Source organism: Capsaspora owczarzaki (genome assembly GCF_000151315.2).
Source record: "Capsaspora owczarzaki ATCC 30864 unplaced genomic scaffold supercont2.10, whole genome shotgun sequence".
In the NCBI taxonomy this organism is placed as follows: Eukaryota; class Filasterea; order Ministeriida; family Capsasporidae; genus Capsaspora; species Capsaspora owczarzaki.
Window position 1 is genome coordinate 288,631 of NW_011887301.1, and position 21,972 is coordinate 310,602.

The window sequence follows — 21,972 nt, forward strand, 5'->3', positions numbered from 1 at the left end:
CCCATTTCCACTTCAACTCCTGAAGCTCCAGCATCGTCGAATCCAAACGGAGACAGCGGCTTTTGCTCCCGGCCGAGCTCGTTTTGTTCTAAGAGTCAGCAACACACACACTCTCTCCCAGGGTCATCATTCTTTCCCCCTCCGCCCAGTCATGCTCAAATTTTAATTCGATATTTTCCCCTCATTCATCCAAACAAGAAACCAACTCCAACTTTTGGCTCGAACTCATTTCATTTTTTTTTCCCCCCCCGTTTTTCTTCAGTTTCTGTTGCTTTGCTGATGTTTTCTTCGCCGATCAAATCGCCGCCCTCGACAGCGTCTGCTGCGCCTTCGCCCATGCGCACGGTCATCGGCTCGCCCATCTCGACCCCCGTGCACCACAACCACATGAGTGGCCATGGCACTGCGAACGCCGCGCTCGCTGGGCTGCACCCGTCGTCCATCCCGTCCACCCCAGAGTCGTCCCGCGGCCTCGTCAAGATTGGCCAGTACGTCCTCGGCGCCACCCTCGGCGTCGGCTCCTTTGGCAAAGTCAAGCGTACGGCTCTCTTGTCTTCATCTCTTGTTTGTTTGTCTTGCCAGCGTCTGTTGCGCGTTTCTGTGACGTGGCTGGAGTTGCGGGTGGCTGGTCTTGGCTCCTCTTTCTCTCTCTATCTTCTTCACTGCTTCCCGCTTGCTCTCGGTCGTCCTTCCTGACAATGCCATTGTGCGACGCTCTTTTGCGTTTGATTCCAAGCATGAGCAATCGCCGCACACGCTGACAGAGAGACCTTCCCCCAACACAAAAACATAAAAAGCAATGACGCTGTTCCATTCCAACGGCAAAACAGCACAGTCACTGCGTGTGTTCCAGCATGGCGCAGACAGTGCGAGTGAGATTGAAGGGTCGACTCACATTGTTGATCGATGGGCTGGTGGCTGCGGGGGCCTTGGCTGGAGCAACCCAGCGCCCGTCGCAAGTGCGAGCCCGAACCTCACACTGGTTTAATGCGCTCCAATCTCAATCACAGTCTCACTCTCTCTCTCTCACTTGATGATCGCACTCCTTGAAAATCATTTGGTACAGGTGCAAGACACGAATTCACAGGACACGAGGTCGCAGTGAAAATCCTCAACCGCAACAAGATCAAGTCGCTGGACATGGTGAGCAAAATTCGCCGCGAAATCCAGTACCTCAAGCTCTTCCGCCACCCGCACATCATCAAGCTGTACGAGGTCATCTCCACGCCGACAGACATCTTCATGGTCATGGAGTACGTCTCTGGAGGTGAACTGTTCGAGTATATCGTCAAGCATGGCAAGGTAATGGGCAGTTCTGACTTTTTTTTTTTTTTCATTTTTCTGTTGACAAATTACAACGACGGCTCACGTTTGGGAGCATGGTGTCTTTGATTTTGCAGCTGTCGGAAAAGGACGCAAGACGCTTCTTCCAACAAATCATCTCGGGCGTGCACTACTGCCACAAGCACATGGTGGTGCACCGCGATCTCAAGCCCGAAAATCTGCTGCTCGACTCCAACCTGAACGTCAAGATTGCCGACTTTGGCCTGTCCAACATGATGACGGATGGTGACTTTTTGAAGACGAGCTGCGGCTCGCCCAACTATGCCGCGCCCGAGGTTATCTCTGGAAAGTATGTCACATGATTGAAATTTTTGTTGTTGAACTGTACAGTGTTCGCACGGTCTCACCACCTCGGTCTCCTCCTCGTCGCGGTAGATTGTATGCTGGCCCGGAGGTTGATATCTGGAGCTGCGGCGTCATCTTGTACGCGTTGCTCTGTGGAAAGCTTCCGTTCGACGACGAGTTTATTCCCAATCTGTTCAAAAAGATCAAGGGCGGCATCTTTTCGCTACCAAGTCATCTCTCCGATCAGACGAAAGATTTGCTATCCCGTATGCTCCATGTCGATCCACTCAAACGCGCCACGCTGGAGGAAATCATGTACGTTGATGGTTTTTTCGGGGAAAGAAAAACCATCATTCAAAAAGACGCCACCTGACTGCTGTTTATCCTGACTTTCGACTGTTCCCTTGATAGCTCCAACCCATGGTTTGTTCAAAACTTGCCAGCGTACCTGTTTCCCGCTGCGGATGCCATCAACACTGATATTTTCGAGGAGGATATTGTGGAAGAAGTTTGTCAGGTATGCGCGCAAACGTTTCCGAGGTTCGCCAATTCGAGCCTCGTTGGTGCTTACCTGGTTCCTCTTTGTCTTTTTTGCGCAGAAATTCAACGTCTCTCACCAGGACGTCATTGCAGCACTCCGCGGTCTCGACCCGTTCGACTCACTCAAGGTCGCGTACCAATTGATCAAGGATAACAAGAGCATTTATCAGCACGGTATGTGTCATGATTCCCTGTCAGCTCATGTATGTTCTTTGCGTTGTGTTCACTGAATTTGTATTGGGGTGTGAGCGCAGCATCGCACTCGGTTACCAGTGGCGATGATCCGGATCTCAGGTCGTTGTCTGATTTTGCCCTCGCCACCTCTCCTCCGCCGTTCAACGAGTCCGATGTACGTTGTGTTTTAGTTTTTGTTGTTCCAATCGTGGCGTGAGACGTTTGTCTTTGCATCAATGGGCGTGTTTGCTCACCTGTCGCCATTGCCGTTGTTCTTGTTTCTGCCGTGATAGATGGTTGTCGAAGGCGCGGGCAGTGTTAACGAGAAAGACCGTAAATTCTTTTTCTTAGTGCTTGGAGAAAGACAGAGCCAGCTTGATCGAACTCTTTGTTCTGACCGTGTTTCTCGAATGATGTCGCAGAAATGTCCGCGCTTCGGGAAGCTCCCGCGGTCACGCACGCCCGCCCTCGCACGGCCTCCATGACTGGCAAGTCGTCCAAGAAGAAGCGTTCTCGCTGGCATCTCGGCATCCGCAGCCGCTCATCGTCCATGGATGTCATGTCCGAGGTTTTCCGGGCGCTCAAATCGCTTGGCTTTGTATGTTCATTCTTGGCATGTTGGCCAAATGTTGGCTGTTGTTGTGTTGACACCAACAACGTGCTAATGGAACGTGATTCACTTTTGCACCACTCTACAAATCTCAGGAATGGAAGGTCGTTACACCTTACTTGCTTCGATGCCGATGCTACAACTCTAGCACTGGCACCATGGTAAGTTATTTGTTCCGGCCTGAGATGATTTGGCTTTGCTTGTTTTTTTTGCGCGTCGCTCATCTCCCCGCCTTTTTCTCATGACTTTGAATGAACAGATGAAAATGAACTTGCAGCTCTACCAAGTGGATGCGCAGCAATTCTTGCTCGACTTTAAAAACCTCTCCGAGTCCGAAGACACCGGCGCCGCCTGCAGTCTCGAGTTTTTCGAGTGCTGTTCGCTGCTGATTCGTGAGCTTGCCATCACCGCGTAAAGACAGTTTTGTTGTTGTGTGATTTTTGTTTTTCTTTCGCTTTCTGCTTATTGCGTGTATTCTCTGATGTGACATAGATGTGTAGTGTTGATTTTTAATAAGATTGATCTCTTCTGCATTGCAAGTCGAAGTCTGAGCGTCTCATTCCCCTTTCTTCCAAAATGGCTGAAGCGACATTGCAAGAAGCCGCGGCTGTCTTTAAGCGACTCCGCCTCAAGACTGAGAACAAGGTTTGTGCGCTTGCTCTGCGGGCTGCGAATTGAGATCCGCTTGTCCATCCGACGCAATGCTTCCCAGGTGTCGCGGTGGGCTGGAGTCGAAGCGAAAGGGACCGAAGGAAGGAGGAAAGGAAAGGAAAGGAAAGGACAGGAGTTTGACGCTCACCATCCATCCCTCCCCTGGAGACTCTCCCGGAATAGCCGATCGCGACTTTCATGTGCTTACTGTCACATTGAACGCACAATCAGCAGCAGCAGCAGCAGCAGCAGACAAATCAACCATCCGCCAAACAAAAAAAAAAACAAAAAAAAAAAAAACTGTTCTGTGTTTGGTTTTTTTTTTTTTTTTTTTCGTTCTGTGCAGTGCAGATCGCTGTTGACCATTTGATTCGACGCCATTTGGTGATTGTGTGTGCTGTGATTTGTGCATCTGCGCTCCATCCATGTGCTGTTGACTGACTCGACCGACCGGATGGGGGGCCCTTCTTCGTTAGTGACTGGTTGTGTGGCGAGGTCCTTTTTTTTTTTTTTTTTTCTTTTTTTTTTTTTCTAGTCAGTCCCACTCGCTGCGTACCCAACCCCAACCCCCTTCCCTCAACCCGACCACTCACCCATGTGTGCTTGTCACAACAGCATTGCTTCGACTGCGACGCCAAGAACTGCACGTGGGCGTCCCCCAAGTACGGCATCTTTATCTGCATTGACTGCGCCGCAACGCACCGCTCACTCGGCGTCCACCTGACGTTCGTTCGGTAAGAGCGGCTTTTGAGCTTGGCGTTGGTTACGGATTGCTGTTTTTTTTTGGGGGGGGGGTGGGCTGTGCTTCGGGACTTGAATGTTTGGGCGACGTGGCTGTTCATCTCACCCGACTGACTGTTGTCATTTTGCTCTCGTATTCTGCCACGGATGCAAACAACAGTTCGACCGACCTCGATCGATGGACTTGGCTCCAGCTTCATTGCATGCACATTGGTGGCAACGCAGCCGCTGAACAGTTCTTCCGCCAACATGGTACGCCGTTCGTTTGTTTGTGTGTTTGACTCTTCGTTGCTTGCTCACTTCGATGGCGAAATGTGTCACGATCAGGGTGTTCGAGCAAGGACGCACAGCAAAAGTACAACAGCCGCGCTGCAACTCTTTACCGTGAAAAGATTGCGACGCTCGCGGCTCAAGAGCAAAAGCTCCACGGAGATAAGGTGAGGAAGGAGAACTTTTCGTCGTCGCTGCGCTGCGCTGTGCTGATTGGGGGAGGGGAACCGCCTCACTCTTTGTTCACATTGTCCTCGTACGTGCAATTTGAACAGATTGTGTTTGAGAACGTCCATGAGCCTGAAAAGCAGGAAGTCGACTTTTTCGACCCTTCCCACCACTCGTCGGCTCCTCGCTCGCGCGAATCCCCCGCCCTTGGCGCAAGTGCCAACCCGCTGGGCGATCTGTCCGCTCTCAGTCGGTCTGGCACGGGCTCGCCCGCCCCTGCTCCTGCTGCCGGAGAAGCCGAAGGTAACAACCAAACTATATCGTTGTTGGAGGAAACTCTTGCCTCCATTTGCTCGGCACCTTGTTTCTTTTGTGCGCTTGAGTGTTGCTAATGCCGTGGCTCTCTCTCTCTCTCCTCCTTTTTTTTTTTTTTTTTTTTTTTTTTTTGATCTTCTGCAGCCCGACCCACCTTGAATGTCAACCTGACGCACGACGGAACCGCTGGTCCCGCTTCGGGCAGCCTGCTTGCCAAACCGAAGGCTTCTTCCGGCTTGGGTGCCAAAAAGTCGGGTGGCCTCGGTGCCAAGAAGGTGGTTGCCAATTTTGACGAGATTGAATCTCAAATCAAAGTGCAAGAAGCCCAGGCAGCCAAGTTTGCCGCAGAGATGGCCGCCATGCCGCCAGCCGTCGCTGCTGCCGCTGCAGCTGCATCGTCGGAACCGACGTCGTCGCGTTTGACTTACGATAACAAGCCAAAGACGCTCACGGCTGAGCAGCAACAAAATGTCGATCGTCTCGGCATGGGCGCTGGACGCATGAATTTTGGCGGGTATGCCTTTTGGCTCAGAGTTGCGACGGCGTCTGTCGATGAACGTGGAGGTTGCCAGGGAAACTTACTCATTCATGTGGCCGTTCTTTTGACTTCACCCATAGTAATGTGCAAAGTCACTCTGCTTCGTCGTCCATGACGGTGGTGCACCAGGAAAAGACGGAGAGCGACTATCGCCCAAACTCCAGCGTCTATCTCGATTCTCTGGAAAGCAACCGGTTTGGTGGGTCGCGGTTTGACAGCTTTGGCGGCCAAGGCGGGTTTGACAGTTATGGTCAGAGCGCCAATTCGTTTGGCTCCTCCAACTTTGGGTATGCGTCCGAGCCCAAGCGAAATGACTTTTTCGACTCGTTCGAGCGAGTGGAACGCGGCGGCTTTGGCGGGCAGTCGTACGTGTTGAACGCGATGGTCGGATTTTGAGAATGGGTGATGTTGCTGTTGTGCGAAATATGCTCACGCGCTGCGCTGTTTTGGTCTGAGTGTAGAAACTCGTCCAACCGCGGTACCGGATTCGGGGGCAACTCTGGCAGCAGCAACACGGGCAACTCCTTTGCCAACCCGTCGTTTGGTAACAACTCGAGCTCATTCGGAAACAACGCGAGCTCGTTTGGAGGAAACAGTTCGTTTGGCGGAAACTCCTCGTTCGGGGGCAACAGCTCGTTTGGCGGCAACAACAGCAGCAGCAGCAGCAACAACAACAACAACAGCAACTCGTTCGCTGCAAGCGGTAATTCGTTTGGCGGCAGCTCGTTCGGTGGCAACGGTAGCTCATTTGGCGGCAACAGCGGGGGTAACGCCTCTTCGTTTGGCAACTCCTCCTTTGGCGGACCTGCCAACAATTCGTCTAGCTCTGGATTTAGCGATGGTATGTGAATTTGCGAGTGATTCTGGGAGACTTTGGTTGGAGGCTCGAAAAATGCAGCAACTCACTTGGTCTGTTACTTTGCCTTTGCTAGGCGACTCTGCGTCCAAGCGCTTTGCAGGAGCCAAGTCCATCTCGTCGGACGCATACTTTGGCCGGTCGGGCTCGGCTGGTGGTGATGATGGCAATCGCGGCAGCTCGCAGCGCTTTGCTGGTCAGACCTCCATTTCGAGCGATCAGTACTTTGGTCGCGAGCCGCAGCGATCAGGCAACTCGAGCCACACGTTTTCCGATCAACTCAGCAGCGACATGGATCGTCTGAAGGTTGGCGCGTCCAAGCTTGCCGACAAGGTTTGTTTTTTTAGGGGCTTTTCTTCAAGGGGGGGGGGAGAGGAATCGTGCCAGCGACTGACTTCTTGGTGTCTGTATCCTTGTGTTGTTTTCGCTGGTTTTTCGTAGTTGACTGGCATCTACCATGATATTCAAGACAAGTATGGCGCATGATGTTTGCAAAGTCAACGAGGATGCTCGTTCTTTGTCTATTTTTTTTTTTTCTGTTCTTTGTGTATGAGAAGGATTTGATTGTTGTGCATTTTTGTACTTGCATTTACCACAATTGCAACAAGTCACGTTCGATGCGCGAGTCACTGTCTGAATGAAAGATTTCAGGCAATGCTCGGTTTAGGAATTTGAAGCGGACCACAGAAAAAAGAAGAGGGGGATTACGGAAATCTGAGAATCACGGTCAGAAATGAAACAAGTGAATCGTCCGAACACTTGAAGAAAGGCTCAAGCATATGAAAAGACACTTCCGTTAATGCAAAGTCAGTGAAGGGCAGACATTGACGGTCTAGGAATACAGTGAACTGCCATTGTCTGAGAGTCCGTCTGTTTGAGCGTGCAGATGTTTGACTGGCATACGAACAGCGTTTTTGTTGGCCACTGGAGACGAGAGCTTCGAGCCATCCATCGCGCTTCATCCCAGAGCTGGGGCGAAGTATCCTTTTTTGTGAATGGCTCTATGAGGAGGATTCCTCGTGGTCGAGGGAGATGCGGCGGCGGCGCGTTCAGACTCGAGAAAAAGGACAAAAATCTCAGACTTTCGCTTTTGTTTCTTGCTTGTTCGATTCCTTTCTTGAACGTTTCCCAATACTCATCATCCGAACTTGTCATCCTTGGTTGAGGGCTTTCATTTCATATTTAGTCTCAGTCTTCTTGTGTTGAATCTCGTGTGCGTTTCAGGTACCCCCTCTCCCCACTCTTGGGGCTCTGCGCTCTGTGATTGAGAGATGACCCTGTGCTTGTGCTTTGACTAAGAGAATGACGATGGAGAACGGGATTGGTGGGCGCGTGAACGAGAAGCGTTGCGAGCAAACTGACTGAGAGCAAACGTTGTAATGCAGGCAGTTATGGATGACATGAACGAGCTCCAGCGCGAGCTGTATGACATAGTCAAGAATGCGACTGAAGATCTCGAGTAAGAGAAACCCCGACGTTATTGGAACAATGTGAGTGTGCGCATGCTGACGAATCGGAACCAGTCTGAGTGAGGAACGGATTGACGTTGCTGCAGCTCAAGCGATAGCTGAAGCACTCAAGGTGAACACGACGCTGACTTGGCTCAAGTATGTCACTTCACTTTGTACTGATGCATTTGGAGTCAGTGGGTGGCGTCAACAGCGGGTAGGCATGGTACTCACTGAAGGAAGGGATACGAACAGGTTGGAAAAAAATCAGATTGGAGATCCTGAAGCGCAAGCCATTGCTGAGGCGCTCAAGGTGAACACGACGCTGACTTGTCTCGAGTAAGGAAACTGGCTTTGATTGGTGCGTGTTAGTGAGTGATTGCAGCAACAAGTATTCAGAGTGCTCACCGACGGAGGGGATGCGGGCAGTCTGGGTAACAATCGGATTGGCGATGCTGGAGCACAATCGCTTGCTGAGGCGCTCAAGGGGAACAAGACGCTGGACGAGCTCGAGTAAGGAATCTCACATTGACTGTTGCATGTGAGTGGGTGAATCCGTAGAGGACGTGAAGAGTGCTCACTGATGGAGGGATGCGGGCAGTCTGGGTAACAATCAGATTGGCGATGCTGGAGCGCAATCGATTGCTGAAGCGCTCAAGGTGAACAAGACGCTGGACGAGCTCGAGTAAGGCATCTCACTTTGACTGTTGCATGTGAGTGGGTGAATCCGTAGAGGACGTGAAGAGTGCTCACTGATGGAGGGATGAGCAGTCTGGCTGGAAGTTTGATTGGCGACGCTGGAGTGCAGGCCATTGCTGAGGCCCTCAAAGTGAACACGACGCTGACTGGGCTCAAGTAAGTCTCCCACTTTGACTGGTGTATGTGAGTGGGTGAATACAGCAGAGAGCATTTAGAGTGCTCACCGATGGAGGGGATGTGGACAGTCTGGACGGCAATCAGATCGGCGATGCTGGAGCGAAGGTGCTTGCTGAGGCACTCAAGGTGAACTCGACGCTGACTAAGCTCGAGTAAGGCATCTCAAATTTACTGATGCATTTGCGTTGGTGATTTCAACATAGCTTAGAATGCTCACCCATGGAGGGGATGTGGACAGTCTGGACGCCAATCAAATCGGCGATGCTGGAGCGCAGGCCATTGCCGAGGCACTCAGAGTCAATCCGACGGTGACTAAGCTCAGGTAAGGCACCTCACTTTCTTTGATGCTTGTTAGTGAGCAATCCAGCAGATAGCATTCAGAGTGCTCACCGATGGAGGGGATGTGGACAGGCTGAGTGAGAATCAAATTGGCGACGCTGGAGCTCAAGCGATCGGTGAGGCGCTCAAAGTGAACACGGGGGTGACTTGGCTCAAGTAAGTCTCCCACTTTGACTGGTGTATGTGAGTGAGCAATCCAGCAGAGTGCAATCCGAGTGCTCACTGAAGGGGATGGTCAGTCTGTGGGAGAATCGGATTGGCGATGCTGGAGCGCAGGCGATTGCCGAGGCACTCAAAGTGAACACGACTCTGAATCGGCTCGGGTAAGGAATCTCACTTTGACTGGTGTATGTAAGTGAGCAATCCAGCAGAGAGCATTTAGAGTGCTCACCGATGGAGGCGATGGACAGTCTGAGTGAGAATCAGATTGGCAATGTTGGAGCGCGGGCGATTGCCGAGGCACTCAAAGTGAACACGACGCTGACTGAGCTAGGGTAAGGCACCTCACGTCGAGTCTTGCATGTGAGTGGGTGATTTCAGCAGAGTGCATTTAGAGTGCTCACCGATGGAGGCGATGGACAGTCTGAGTGAGAATCAGATTGGCAATGTTGGAGCGGAGGCGATTGCCGAGGCACTCAAAGTGAACACGACGCTGGCTGTGCTAGGGTAAGGCACCTCACGTCGAGTCTTGCATGTGAGTGGGTGATTTCAGCAGAGTGCAGCAAGGGCGCTCACTGGTGAATCGAGTGGACAGTTTGCACACAAATGAGATTGGCGATGACGGAGCTTGCGAGCTTGCTGATGCACTCGAAGTGAACACGACGATGACTAAGCTCCAGTAAGCCGCTGTGCGCTTTGCTGGTATCGAAAACTGAGCCAGTCAGGTATACTTGCTATGTTGTCCATCCCCACTCATGCATTGCGACAGTCTAGACCGTAATTGCATGACCTACGGATGTTCCGCGCTTCTAGATGCACGCGAAGACAACTGCAGGCTGGAGCTTACGTAGGTGCTGTTTTGTGAACTTGAACATGAGAGCCTCTTCCCACGCAAATATTCCTCTAACCAATGGATGGCCGTGCTGACTGCCCACTAATTGTAATTGTTCGCTGCACAGCTTCGACGACCAGATAGGCCGTCTTGCATTCATCTGGTTGCCACGAAAGGCAACTGCTGAAGACGTCCAGAGCGTGTTTCTACTGCTGACCAGCGGACTGCAGCTGGAGGATCAATCCGCATCTCTACCAGTGTTGCCAGCCGAGATTGCCGCGCGCATCATGGACGAAGCGCACTACTGGCCAGGCGTGCGGCATACCAAGCGATCACGGTTTTATGATGATTCCCCCGAGCGTATGCTGAAAGTCACACTGCCTAAAAGGATTAGTGGAGGTTCGGTTTGTGTGAAGTCAATTTGCGTGGCTCGTGATATGGGATATGAGGGCTGCTGCCCGAGGACGACTATTTTGATTTGATTTTCCGAGATGAGCAAGGTGTCATTCGGTACGAATGTGCGATATCCCCGACCGAGTTTTACGGGGATAGCCTCGAGTGTGCGACGATCCAGCCAGAGACTACTCCCATCCTCCGGGAAATGCGCGAGGGTTGGCAAGTTCAAGTTCGACCCAGCGAGAATGGAACTGTTCTGTTCGAGACGATTTATTTCGAATGAGACAGATTTTCGCGGAAACCCCACCCTGTGCCGTCCGTGGGTTTTCCAGAGCCGTTTCAATTGTGCTGCTGTGTGGACGAACAACTTGTGAAGCAAAAAAGGCGTTGGTTCCGTTGTCCGTCATTGCCAAGTATTTGCCAACATTGCACCAGTTGTTGAAGTGACAAAAGAAGAAAAAAAAAAAGGCCACAGAAAAAAAAACGCTTTCAAAAAGCTCGATCGCATAACAAAGTACTTGAAGTGGCCGAACGATACGATGCTACACGATGTTATCTTCGAGAACGGGGGTGTCCTTGAAGAGCCGATCAGCGGACAGTCGAGTCAAGTCGAGCGTTAGTTGTTGTTTAAAAACAGGCCAAAAAGTCTAGTCAATCAGTTGACAAGCACGCATCTCCGCTCTCCCCCACTTCGCTCAAAGCCTTCCAGAGCTTTGTGTCAACAAAGAGTTTGCTGCCCGATTGCGAGAGAGATTGTTGCAACAGCATTTTCAGTGCAACAAAGCAAAAAGTACTCTAGATTGGGATGCGCACCAAGAATCACGCTGTGGTCGAACGCGCTGTAGTCGTGGTGGCCAGCCCAGGCATTCACACACTTGGCGTACTCGAACGCAGGTACGCGCGACGCAAGGCTGGGCCGAGCAAGTGTATTTTCAAACGTGTTGTTGTTGTCTTCATCCGTCATTGTCGCTCCTCGTCTTCCGTCCCTCTTCCCCATCGGTTCTTCTTCTCCCCCTTCGTGCGTCTTTCATGCCCTTCTCTTCTTTTGGACTCGCTCTGCTTTGACTCGTCCGCTCTGTTTCTCTCTTTTGTATTTTGCTTGAAATCAAATTCCGGCGTTCATGTTTGTTTTGGTTGATTTTTTTTTCCCGCGTTTTTTTTTCTTTCTTTTTTTTCCAATGCAAAACCATCGGCGAACTTGCGTTGACTTTTGATTGGGTTTTATTTCCATGAGGTGACTTTTTTTTTTTTTTTTTTTTTTTTCAGTCCATTTTCTTTTTTTCTTTTTTCTTTTCCTTCCTTTCGTTCTTTTCTTTTCTTTTTCGTGTGCTTTTTGTTCGTTGTTTGATTTGCTGCTCAAAATCATGATGCTTTCCATTCAACAGCAGCAGCAGCAGCAGCAGCAGCAGCAGAGAATTGTCGCCGCTGCAACCGCCGCCGCCGTCGCCGCTCTCCAGCAGCAGCACCACGCCCTGTCACCCTCGTCCTCCTCCTCCACCTCCTCCGCTTCCTCCTCCTCTGCTGTCCCGTCGTCGTCGTCCATGGCTGGTGATGCGGTGCTCGCGAGTGCAACTGCTGCGGCTGCTGCTGCGGCGGCGGTCGCGTCGGGTTCCGCTCAGCATCAGCATCAGCAAAATCAGGCCACTTCTTCCTCCAATGCTGCTCCAGCGACGGCGACGGCGACGGCGGCCAACCTCAACTTGTTCAACCTCATGAACATGGACGAGGACGACCCGCTCTTCACCGACTTTGTCCTCTCCAACTACTACGGCTTTGGCGACCTGGACGACCTCAGCGCGCTGACCGCTCACCAGCAGCAGCAGCAGCAGCAACAACCCCAACCCCAGCTCGGTCTCTTCAACGCTGCCAACGCAAACTCCATCCATCTCAACAGCCAGTTTGGAGTGCTCGGCGGGCTCGGCGCGCTGGCCGGTCTGCCCACCAGCGCAAATCCCATGCTCAATGCTGCTGCTGGCCTGGACGTTGCCACGGTGCTCAAGCAGCAGCAGCACTTCCAGCAGCTCCAGCAGCTGCAACTCCAGCAGCAGCAGCTCCAGCACATGCACCACCAGGTGTCCAGGGCCAGCTCTGTCTCGCTCGACGCCATGTCCGCCTCGGTCGACGGCAGCAGCACGAGCGGCATGCTGACCTCGCCCGGATCGCCGCAGAGCCTCCATAGCCACCTGTCCCCGGCGCCGTCGTCTGCGTCCGTCCACGACGACCACCACATTGCTGCCATCTATAACAACGCTGCTGCGGCTGCTGCGGGCCCGTCGGCGTCGGCGTCGGCGTCGGCTGCCGTTGCTGCTGCTGCGTCGTTCGCCGCGTCTCCCGCGGGATCAGCCGAGCAGGAGGCCTTTGTCAATGCTGCCACTGCCGCCGCGCGTGCCTCGGCCAATGGGCTCGATCCCAACGCTGCTGCGGCGGCGGCCTACACGGCTACGATGGCTGCGCACTCGTCCAACAACCAGCAGCAACAGCAACAGCAACAGCAGCAGCGCGCGGTTGCTTCTGCCCAACAAGCCAAGTCGCCCAACCCGAGCGAGGGTGTGTCCAGCCCGCCCTCGATGACCGCGGCCGCGGCGTTTGGCGGATTGGCCCACTCCATTCCGGCCATGACGGCGGCGGCTGCAACCTCGCCCAAAGCCGCAAGCCCGCTGTTCAGCTTTGGCGTCCTTCCCACCCCAACTGCCACTGGTGCTTCTGCCGCTACCGTTACTGGCTCTGCTGCTGCTGCTGCTGCTTCTTCTTCTTCGTCCAAGATGGCCATTTCGCGCCTCCCCGCCGCCGCTGCTCAGACGACCAAGGCTGTCCCGAAGGGCGCCGCCAGCGGCGCCACTACCACCCCTCTGATGCCGAGCAAGACCGAGAAGAAATCTGCCCACAACGTCATTGAACGCCGCTACCGCAACTCGATCAACGACCGCATCCTCGAGCTGCGTGACGTTGTGCCCGTCTGCCGCGAGGCCGCCGCCATGGTGGCTGCTGGTACCAACACTGTCAAGATCAAGCTCAACAAGGCCACCATCCTCCGCAAGGCCATCGAGTACATTGTCTTTTTGCAGGGCTCCCTCGAGCGCTCGCGCCACGAGAAGGCGACCATGCAGCACGCCCTCGAAATGCACGGCGTGGATGCCACCCAGCTCCTCCAGACCATTGAGGCCGAGCTCGGCGCCATCAAGACGGAAATGGCCTTCTCTGCCGCCGATTTCGACGACAATGAAGAGCTGGACGAAGAGTTTCGCGACCTGCCTTCCCTTAGCAACCTTCTGGAGAGCGAGGACTCGAATGAAGACGTCTCGCCCTCCGACTCGCCCACCATCACGGCCATGACGGAGGCCGTCAAGCCCGCCAAGCGTGGTCGCAAGCCCAAGGCGGCTGCCGTGGCAGTCGGCGACGGCTCTACTCCCGACGGTCGCCGCAAGAAGGCGGCTCTTGTGATTGCCCCTGCGTCCTCTGGCGGCCTTCTCGGCGGCTCGACCGTGGGCGCCATGCGTGACGGCAGCCGCATGATGCTCTTTGTGCTGATGCTTGTCACGCTCTTTGTCAGCCCGATCGACACACTGGTGGACACGAACGCGCCTGCCGAGCATTTGGCTGTGGCTGCGCGCACGCTCAGCTCGGTGGAAGTTGCCCAGCTGAGCAACACGATTTGGATGCAGGGTCTGCTGATGACGGCAGCTTGGTGGTTTTTGCGCGCTGTTGTGGTTGTGGTCTGTCTCGCTCGCGTCTTTTTCGGCGAACCCGTCACCTCGTCCAAAAGCCTCGAGTATCACCGCGCACAAGAGCTGCAGAAGGCTGCCCTCGCCAACCTGGCCAACGGCGATCGCGCGTATGCCGAAACCAATTTGATTGCTGCTCTGGAAATCCTGGGTCGTCCGCAGCCCACCTCCACGCCCGAGTTGTACGTGGCGGTCGCGTGGCAGATCATCCGCCAAGTCTTGCACCGCCTCTGGATTGGCCAGTGGATTGACGAGTTTGTTGCGTCGCGCAACTCGAATGCGCGCGTCTCGTTCAAGGCTGCTGCGGGTTGCTTCCACATGTTGCAAATGGTCCAGTTCATGTCCTCCACCTCCAACTCTGGCCACAGCACTGGCGTCTCGTCCTCTACGACCGCCAGCGACTCGGACGAGCAATCTTCGGGCAATGTTTCTGCCAAGGCTCCCGTCTCCTTCCGCAGCTCGCTGCATCGTCTCAATGTCGTGCTGAACGCTGTCAACCTTGCCGAAGCCTCGCGTGGATCGGTCTCTCCCTCCTTCCTGATTGAGGTGTACTCCACCGCCGCCCTCCAGCTCAAGTACGCCTTCCCGCGTCGCTTCCACTTTGTGACGCGCCAGCTCCTGATGCTTGCCAAGTCTGTCCGCGCTGATGCTGGCGACCTCGATCCCTCGCTCGGCTGGCTCTTCCACACTGACGGCTACGCCTTCATTTCCCGTGGACTCTGGCGCGCCTCCTTTGCTCGCCAGGCTGCTCTCTCGCGCACCCTGTCCCCGCTTGGTCTGCTCGGATCCATGTACCGCACCGCGCTGCTTGATCGTGCGTTTGCCGTGCTGGTCGAACAAGGCAATGCCCTGCGCGCGCTCGACCTGATGCAGGAAGCTCGCCAGTACGCTCTTGACGCTGCCGATGTGTCTGCCGAGTGGTGGGCTTACATTGGCCTCTCCTCCGCCCATCTGCGTCTTGGTCACACGACCGAGGCCATTCGCGCCTTCCAAACCGCGGAACACTTGCTTTCCAGTGGCACCATGAACGAACCCGTGACCCAAGTTCAGCAGGCTCTCGACCAGGCGCTTCGTGGCAGCATTGCCCTGCTGATGGACGACGGTGTGACTGCCATTCGCTGCACCGAAATGGCGTCGGCGCTTCTTCGTGACGACCCGGCTTTGGTTGTCATCCGCCATCGTGCTGCCGCTGCGTCCGCATTCCAGCAGCAGCAGCAGCAGGACAGCGATGGCTCTTCTGCCCAGGGCATCTCTGACACTGACAGCGGCAGCGAAGACGATACTGTCAGCGACCTCGGTCAGCGCCGCCGATCGAACGGCCTGGCTCTGTCGACGGGCTCTGCTCCGCTCCAGCAATTGGCTGCCTCCTCGTCCATCCTGCCTCACTCGCTCACCGGCCAGATTCTGGCGTGCGTTCATTTGATGGACAACCGCTTTGCGCTTTGGCAGTGGCTCCGCGCCAGCCACCTCCATCCCGCCCGCGTCCAAGAATTGCCACTCACCACGACTGCCCAGCGTCTATCCGCAGGCGTCAATGGAGACGTGGACGTCTTGCGCTGTCTGTCTCACGCGTACCCGGCCGCGCACAGCCTTGCCTTCCTCTACCAAGCCATGGCCCGCACTCTTGCTGGTGGCTCGTCCCAGCGAACCCGCGCCATGTTTGTCCGTGCTTTGGCAGAGGCGCGCTCGGCCACCTCTCCGTTTGCTGAAGCGTGCGTCTTGCTCAAGATGGGACAACTTCTTGTGGATACAGAGTCTCAGACGAACGATGCTGCTGCTGCTGGCGGTGCCGCTGATCGATCGGATGTGCCGACAGTGGACGAGCGCCGCCATTGGCTCTCTGCCGCCAGCCACATCTTTGAATCGTTGCATGCTACCCAAGAGCTGGATCTGTGCCGCTCATTGCTCAAAGCCCTGCTTGATAGCGACAAGTGATGTTTTGAGTGGGTTGTACTGGCGATGCATGTTACAATCGCCCTTTGTTCCTTTTGTTGAATACACGTTTGTTGGTTTTCATAGCGTTTCGCATTGCACTTGAGACACTAAGGAACGAAAAAAAAGCAGTTGTACTACTGTATGTATACCACGTCTTGTAAGGTGGCCCACATTCACAGAGGGAGAACTTAATACTACTTGAATAGTCGTGCTAATATTACAAAAATCGTAAAGTACAAGAAGCAGCTCACAGACTCATGCTTCAAACGTCTCGTCACTCGGATTGGTGTCGGTCATCTCATTGCCATTGTTGATGTCATCGGTTTCGTTGTCGTCGAGGCCATGCAAATGCCCCTCAGCCTCTGAGTGCAGCTCAATGCTGGCAGAATTCAAGCCGCCAAGAATGTCAGCCACGGAAGCTGGGCGCTGATCAGCAAAGTGCTGGGAAAGCATTGTCGGATGTGCTCGATCCCAGTCAATGAGCGCCTGCATGGCCAGCGCCGGTGTGGGCTGATAGTCGAGATGGAGGTGCACGCCTGGTGCGGGCTCAAATCCGGGCATGTTGGCCCATGTTTCCGAGCCGGCCTTGCTCCAGAGGTGATTGTCGAAATGGGCGTGAAAGATGTGGAAAAAGTCGGCCTGCACACGGGCGATGGAAAACTCTTGCGTGTTGTTCCACAGCAAGCGACCAGCAAAGTTCTCGTCCTCGCCACCGCGCTTCTCGCGGAATCTCTCCACATCGTAACCGCCGATGCGAGCATTGTCCTCCTGCACGAAGGCAATCATGCCCCATCCGTAAACCTCCTCGTACCCGGTACTTTCGGAGAACACGGGAGGAGCTTCCTTGCTCAGTCGCACCACTAACGGCGCAAACGCAGAGTGTCCGCTCTGGCAGTGCTGGCGCAAGAGCGTGAACAGATTGAGGGGGACAACAATGAAAGTGTCCATTGAAAAGTTTATGTCCTGCGGACTCGGGCTCGCATCCGAGGCAATTTGCAGGCCTCCAGCGCGAGAAAAGTTGCCCTAAGACCAGAGGTTTTTGCAACACACCAAGCACAATTCCAAGCACGAGTGAAAAGTCAATGAAGGATGCCACAGGCTCCACTCGTGCTCTTCTCGTTTCTTCTTACCGGCACGTTCAGCAAAATGTACTCGATGCCGTTGGCTTTCAGCATGGCATCAACGTCTACATCCGTGCTGTGGTAATCGGCGACAATCAATCGTAAAAATTGCTCGTTGGTGTAATCCTTGAGCAGCTTGAACATTCGGATTGTGTCGTTGAACGCAGCGCCCTGTGCTCCCAACAAACAAAAGTGTTAAGCAAACAAAAAACACACACCACGCATGAATGAGCACACCAAAAGGGCGCAACAACTCCTCAACCCCTCACCTGGTTGAAATTGCTGATGAGAATGTTAATCCATGGGATGTGGTGCTGAGCCGGACGGACGGTAAACTCAAAACTGCCAACGCTGCGGCAGGGCGGATGAGTTCGCTTGACCTCGCGAACCTTGACAAAGTGCCTGCCGTGGTTGGGCAGCTCAACGGAATACGACAGGTGAAGCGTCTGGGCGTGAGCAACGGTAATGTCCCTCACTGTTTGCAGATCGGTGTAGTCGTTGCCGATGAATCGGTCGATGCAATGAAGGACGTGTGAGACTTGTCGCAGGGTTGACGGCGACAAAAGCGGCGTCGCATGTCGGAGCTGGGCGAGCGTTTTCGCAAAGGTACTGACAGGATGTCGCTCGGCCAAGCTGGCCGAAAAGAAATGCTTGTTGGTGTGGGTGGGAGGCAAGAGCCACCCGATGGAGGTAGCCGGCGCCAGCATGGAGTATACATATCCGTTGCAGACAAGGCTGGTGAGCGGAGGAGCGTTCGCGCTAAATTTGTTGTGGGCGCAAGTGAGGGCCGAGTTGTGCTGGGACGTCAAGGTCAAAAAGCTGAGGTTGCCATTCGTCTGCTGGAGGTCAAATGTTGGCTGACCTGGCAGCGGAATGGGAGGCGAGGTTTTGAGGGGCGTTTGCAGCTGCGATATCATGCGGTACAGGATGGCGTGGTTCAAGTGCAAGCGGTCCAAGCTCATGCGATCCAGAATCAAGGGTGCATGGGCTTCGACGTTGCGAGCCATCTTGGTGTTGCGAGCAACGGCTTCGAAGGCGACGCTGAGCTCCTCGGGGTCTGCAGGAGTCGCCAGCAGGTAGCCAGTGATGCCATGGTGGATGAGTTTTGAGGCCGGAGCCACGTCCGAGGCAACCACAAGCACGCCCGCGTGCAGTGCGCCAAGAATCAACACTGGGTCGATCGTCTCGTCCAGCGTCGGAGCGAAGAGCAATGTGGCAATCGACAGGTACGCGTCGTAGATGGCAAGGCGAAGATTGTCGTCGTCTCCGGGGCAAGGATGGAAATTGAGCGGATTTGCATTCGTTTCGAGGGTGACCCTGGCCTGAGACTTTTTCGAGCCCTTGGAAGCGGTTTGAGCGAGCTTGGCGTGCGCTTCGAGGTTTTCAAATGTGAAACGGGGAGCTGGCGTCGGCTTGGTCGCCAACAGGTCGTCCCACCCGCTCCCAGTGCCGTCGGTGGCAGGCGAGCTGGGAGGCAGACGCACGCAAATGACATGCGCATCGTTGGAGAGCAAGGCAGAGGCGGCCACGACACCCACGGTATTGTCCAGCTCGGAGCTGAGGCCAAAATGCACAACGCGAATTTTGCTTTCGCCAAACTTGGAGAGCAACTTTTGTCGACGCTCGGCGCGACATGAACGTAGCTCTGGTGTTTCGATCGTGCCTGGTATTTCGGCACCCGGAGCCAAACGGGACGGATCTGCGGCAGAGGCAGCCATGTGCGGATACGGTTCAACGTTCTTCAGCTTGCCAATGCTCGGGGCAGATTCGTTGAATGGCAGGCGTGGGCGGAATTCGCTGAGTTGCATGGCAACAGGCGCATACCGAATCGGATCATAGTACGGATAGAGGGTGGCTTGCTCAATGCCCTTGGCCAAGAGCGGCGGCACGGCCCGCTCGTCCGCAACCATGACAGCATCGGCGCCAGCAGTCGACTCGTGGGTCTTGTACGAGTAGCTATCATCGTGCACCGAAACAATGATGCGGACGCCCGGCGCGCGTCCAAAGTGCACCGCCATGTCGCTGGCAAACGCGGCGCCAAACGCACGAAGCAAGACAACCTTGTACTTGAGCAGCCTGTCCATCAGATCGGTTGGCTGGGTTGGGATGGTGTAGACGCCGAAAACGCGCCGAACTGCTGTTTCGTACGGCGAGAAGCAAAAGACGCGAGTAAACATGCCGCTTGGATTAAAGTACTGCTGCAAAAAGGCCTCGGGGTTGGGCAGGTTGGAAGGTAGCAACTTCAAGAAGGACTCGATTGGACGGTCGAGGACAATGCCCAAGACAAGATGCCGACTGGACAGCAACACGTCGTCGGCGATACCGTCGCCGTCAACATCGCCAAAGCCGTCCGCAAAGCCGTCAATGGCGCGTTGAGCCGCCTTTGTGTCTTCTTGAAGCGGAATGCCCAAATGAGCCAAGCGTGCACTTGAGCTCCAAGTGTATGCATACTCGTAGAGCCGCTGTCTGGAGCGGAACTCAAAGTACGGCAGGTCGACCGGCAGCACGCGACCGCCGTTGGTTTCCTTCAAGAGCCGCACCTGCTCACGAACAAACCACTGCTGTGGATGCTTTGGAGCGACCGCTTCCAGGCGTTTCAGCACGCCATTCGCCGCCACCCGCTGTCCGCGCGACCCGAGATAGCCGGCATAGTTGATTGCGCACATGACGGCGGGGACTGAAACCAAGTTGGAAGAGCGGCCCTCCAACTGCGTGGTATTGGGATTGCGAAAGTACACGCTCGGTAGTTTGGTGTCTGAGAGTGCGGCGAGTCGGGGATGATCAGAGTGCTCTTTGACGTGGAACAGAACGTTGGCCGCGACGCGATCGAACAAGGTGCCAGCGCGGCACGTACTTAACAGCTCTCCGGCTGTAAGCCCAAGCACTGGGCTGTGCTTAACAATGGAAAAGTACTGGTACGTGTAGCCGGAAAAGAGAAGTGCGAGCGACTGGCCTTCCCGTGGTCGCGTGACGTACTGCAGCGTCGGATCGGTCAAATGCAGCGAAAGTACATTCTCGCGCCGCGACACTCGTGTCAATGTACGCTCGTAAGCGATAGGCACCTTGTTGGCAATGGCTGTAGTCATTGTGTTGGACATGGAGAGCTCGTGGTGTCGATAGGCAGCAAGGACCGTGTCGGCAATCACATACGGCCCGCAAGTGTCACGGATGCGGACCCAGTATTCCCAATCTTCGACGCCCTCGAGGCTGGGATCATAGTCGCCCACCGCATCGTAGCAGCGGCGAGTGTATGCAAAAGACATGATTCCAGGGTTGCTGCCGAGAAGGCTGGCATATTGCAGTTGAAACGGCGTCAGTTGGCTGACACGCTCATACTCGCCGAGATTGTTAATGCTGACGTGATTGCTAATGACCCAGTCGGCTTCCGGATAGGCATCGAGAGTGTCCACAAGGACGCGTGTAAAGTTGGCGTGGTGCACATTGTCCGAGGAGATCCATGTCAGATAGCGGCCTTTTGCAGCTGCAAAGCCCGTATTGAGTGCTGTGGGTAGTCGACTGTTGGGCTGGCGGAGCAGCACCAGCGATGGCAGAATGGATTTGCCCTCAAACTTGTCGGCCCATTCACTTGCAAGAATGCCCAGAAAGCGAGGGGTGCTGTCTGTGGAGCCGTCGTCCACAATGATGAGCTCAAAATCCAGCATCTCTTGGCGTTGAATGGATACAACTGCTTCTTGCAGAAATGCAAATCCATTGTAGGTGGGCAAGACAATGGACAAGATTGGTATGGCACGCCGTGGTTGGACATTTGCTTTCACGACGCTTTCGCCGGCGAGAAAGTGGTCGAGAGCTTCGACCGACGACCAATTCATGTCAAGCGACAATGGCTCTCCGCCATTGGCACGATAATGAGCGACCGCTTGGAAGCCTGGCGGAGCGAGGCGGGCAGTGGCGGGAGAAACGTCGGTCATCGCTTGGACGAGTGGCTTTGTCGCACGAGGTTGTGAGCTGCTCAGAATCGGATTGCAGACCACTGACTCACTCGAGACGACACCCGAGTCCTTGTTGCGCTGGACTTCAGACTGAAAGTTTCTCAGCAATTGCAACAGCTCGGCCTCGTCCAAATTGAGCTGCTGTTGGAGATTGGATGCCAGTCGAGCCTGCAGCGACTGTTGAGCAAGCTGCTGCTCGGCCAGCTCTGCAGACTCGCTGCGGAATGCGTCCAGTTGCTCTTGGGAATTGCATGGGAGCGACGGCTCTGACGATGCAAACTTGAGCCTTGATTTCGTAGTGAGGAGCTCGATTTCGAGCTGTTCGATTCGCTCCTTCTGGTGCAGAATTAACAAGCGCTGCTCTTCACGCAACATGCCAGCTGAGACTGTGTTCTGCTCGAGCCGCTGCTCGAGTGCAGCGCGCTGGCGGACGAGATTGGCGAGCAGCTGCTGGTTGTCCAGCGGCATCGCGTCCACCGCCGACACGCAGTCCTCCGCTCTCAACGCTGCCGCCGCTTCGAGCACTGCTGGTGGCCGTTGCAGCGCAGCGGGGTTGTCGCTTTGATCTGGTGCCGTTGCTCCCCATAGAGCAGCAGCCCATCCCTGTTTGGGGGGTGGAGTCAGTCCACCGCCGTCCCGTTCCCCGCCCGCCCGCTTGGTGAAGCCATGCAGAGTGAGGCCGAGTGCGATGACGGCGAGGGC

General features: G+C 54.8%; 5 protein-coding genes across 5 annotated transcripts; 4 read left to right on the forward strand and 1 right to left on the reverse strand.

Moving 5' to 3' along the window:
* Positions 1-336: 336 nt before the first annotated feature.
* Positions 337-3,368, forward strand: CAOG_05898 (5'-AMP-activated protein kinase catalytic subunit alpha-2; the record flags this gene model as incomplete). The annotated part of the gene is made up of 9 exons (XM_004345438.1): positions 337-538; positions 1,067-1,302; positions 1,401-1,633; positions 1,675-1,944; positions 2,041-2,146; positions 2,229-2,343; positions 2,766-2,941; positions 3,049-3,114; positions 3,231-3,368. The coding sequence occupies 9 exons, from the start codon at positions 337-339 to the stop codon at positions 3,366-3,368; spliced, it is 1,542 nt and encodes a 513-aa protein (XP_004345488.1).
* A 108-nt stretch (positions 3,369-3,476) lies between these two features.
* Positions 3,477-7,115, forward strand: CAOG_05899 (hypothetical protein). The gene is made up of 10 exons (XM_004345439.2): positions 3,477-3,598; positions 4,220-4,338; positions 4,506-4,597; positions 4,673-4,782; positions 4,891-5,086; positions 5,243-5,612; positions 5,717-6,001; positions 6,098-6,477; positions 6,569-6,825; positions 6,934-7,115. Exons 1-10 carry the CDS (start codon positions 3,530-3,532, stop codon positions 6,976-6,978), a joined length of 1,923 nt encoding a protein of 640 aa, XP_004345489.1. The 5' UTR covers positions 3,477-3,529; the 3' UTR covers positions 6,979-7,115.
* Positions 7,116-7,685: 570 nt separating this feature from the next.
* On the forward strand, positions 7,686-11,027 carry CAOG_05900 (NOD3 protein). The gene is made up of 17 exons (XM_004345440.2): positions 7,686-7,716; positions 7,878-7,951; positions 8,016-8,099; positions 8,196-8,279; positions 8,370-8,453; positions 8,542-8,625; positions 8,712-8,795; positions 8,885-8,968; positions 9,055-9,138; positions 9,228-9,311; positions 9,395-9,478; positions 9,566-9,649; positions 9,738-9,821; positions 9,910-9,993; positions 10,084-10,161; positions 10,274-10,506; positions 10,596-11,027. The coding sequence occupies exons 2-17, from the start codon at positions 7,884-7,886 to the stop codon at positions 10,823-10,825; spliced, it is 1,617 nt and encodes a 538-aa protein (XP_004345490.1). The 5' UTR covers positions 7,686-7,716; positions 7,878-7,883; the 3' UTR covers positions 10,826-11,027.
* A 790-nt stretch (positions 11,028-11,817) lies between these two features.
* Positions 11,818-16,273, forward strand: CAOG_05901 (hypothetical protein). The gene has a single exon (XM_004345441.2). The coding sequence runs from the start codon at positions 11,907-11,909 to the stop codon at positions 16,197-16,199; it is 4,293 nt and encodes a 1,430-aa protein (XP_004345491.2). The 5' UTR covers positions 11,818-11,906; the 3' UTR covers positions 16,200-16,273.
* Positions 16,274-16,454: 181 nt separating this feature from the next.
* CAOG_05902 (glycosyl transferase) lies at positions 16,455-21,738 on the reverse strand (the record flags this gene model as incomplete). Its single annotated transcript, XM_004345442.1, has 3 exons — positions 16,455-17,222; positions 17,330-17,491; positions 17,590-21,738. 3 exons carry the CDS (start codon positions 21,736-21,738, stop codon positions 16,455-16,457), a joined length of 5,079 nt encoding a protein of 1,692 aa, XP_004345492.1.
* Between the last annotated feature and the right edge of the window lie 234 nt (positions 21,739-21,972).

Excerpts from the sequence above, each read along its gene's own strand:
- CAOG_05899 (XM_004345439.2), top strand. The coding sequence starts at position 3,530 with ATGGCTGAAGCGACATTGCAAGAAGCCGCGGCTGTCTTTAAGCGACTC. Across the intron at positions 4,783-4,890 it reads AAAAGCTCCACGGAGATAAG|ATTGTGTTTGAGAACGTCCA; the intron begins GTGAGGAAGGAG and ends CAATTTGAACAG. Across the intron at positions 6,826-6,933 it reads CGTCCAAGCTTGCCGACAAG|TTGACTGGCATCTACCATGA; the intron begins GTTTGTTTTTTT and ends GGTTTTTCGTAG.
- CAOG_05900 (XM_004345440.2), top strand. The coding sequence starts at position 7,884 with ATGGATGACATGAACGAGCTCCAGCGCGAGCTGTATGACATAGTCAAG. Across the intron at positions 8,280-8,369 it reads ACGACGCTGACTTGTCTCGA|TCTGGGTAACAATCGGATTG; the intron begins GTAAGGAAACTG and ends GGATGCGGGCAG. Across the intron at positions 10,162-10,273 it reads AACTGCAGGCTGGAGCTTAC|CTTCGACGACCAGATAGGCC; the intron begins GTAGGTGCTGTT and ends TTCGCTGCACAG.
- CAOG_05901 (XM_004345441.2), top strand. The coding sequence starts at position 11,907 with ATGATGCTTTCCATTCAACAGCAGCAGCAGCAGCAGCAGCAGCAGCAG.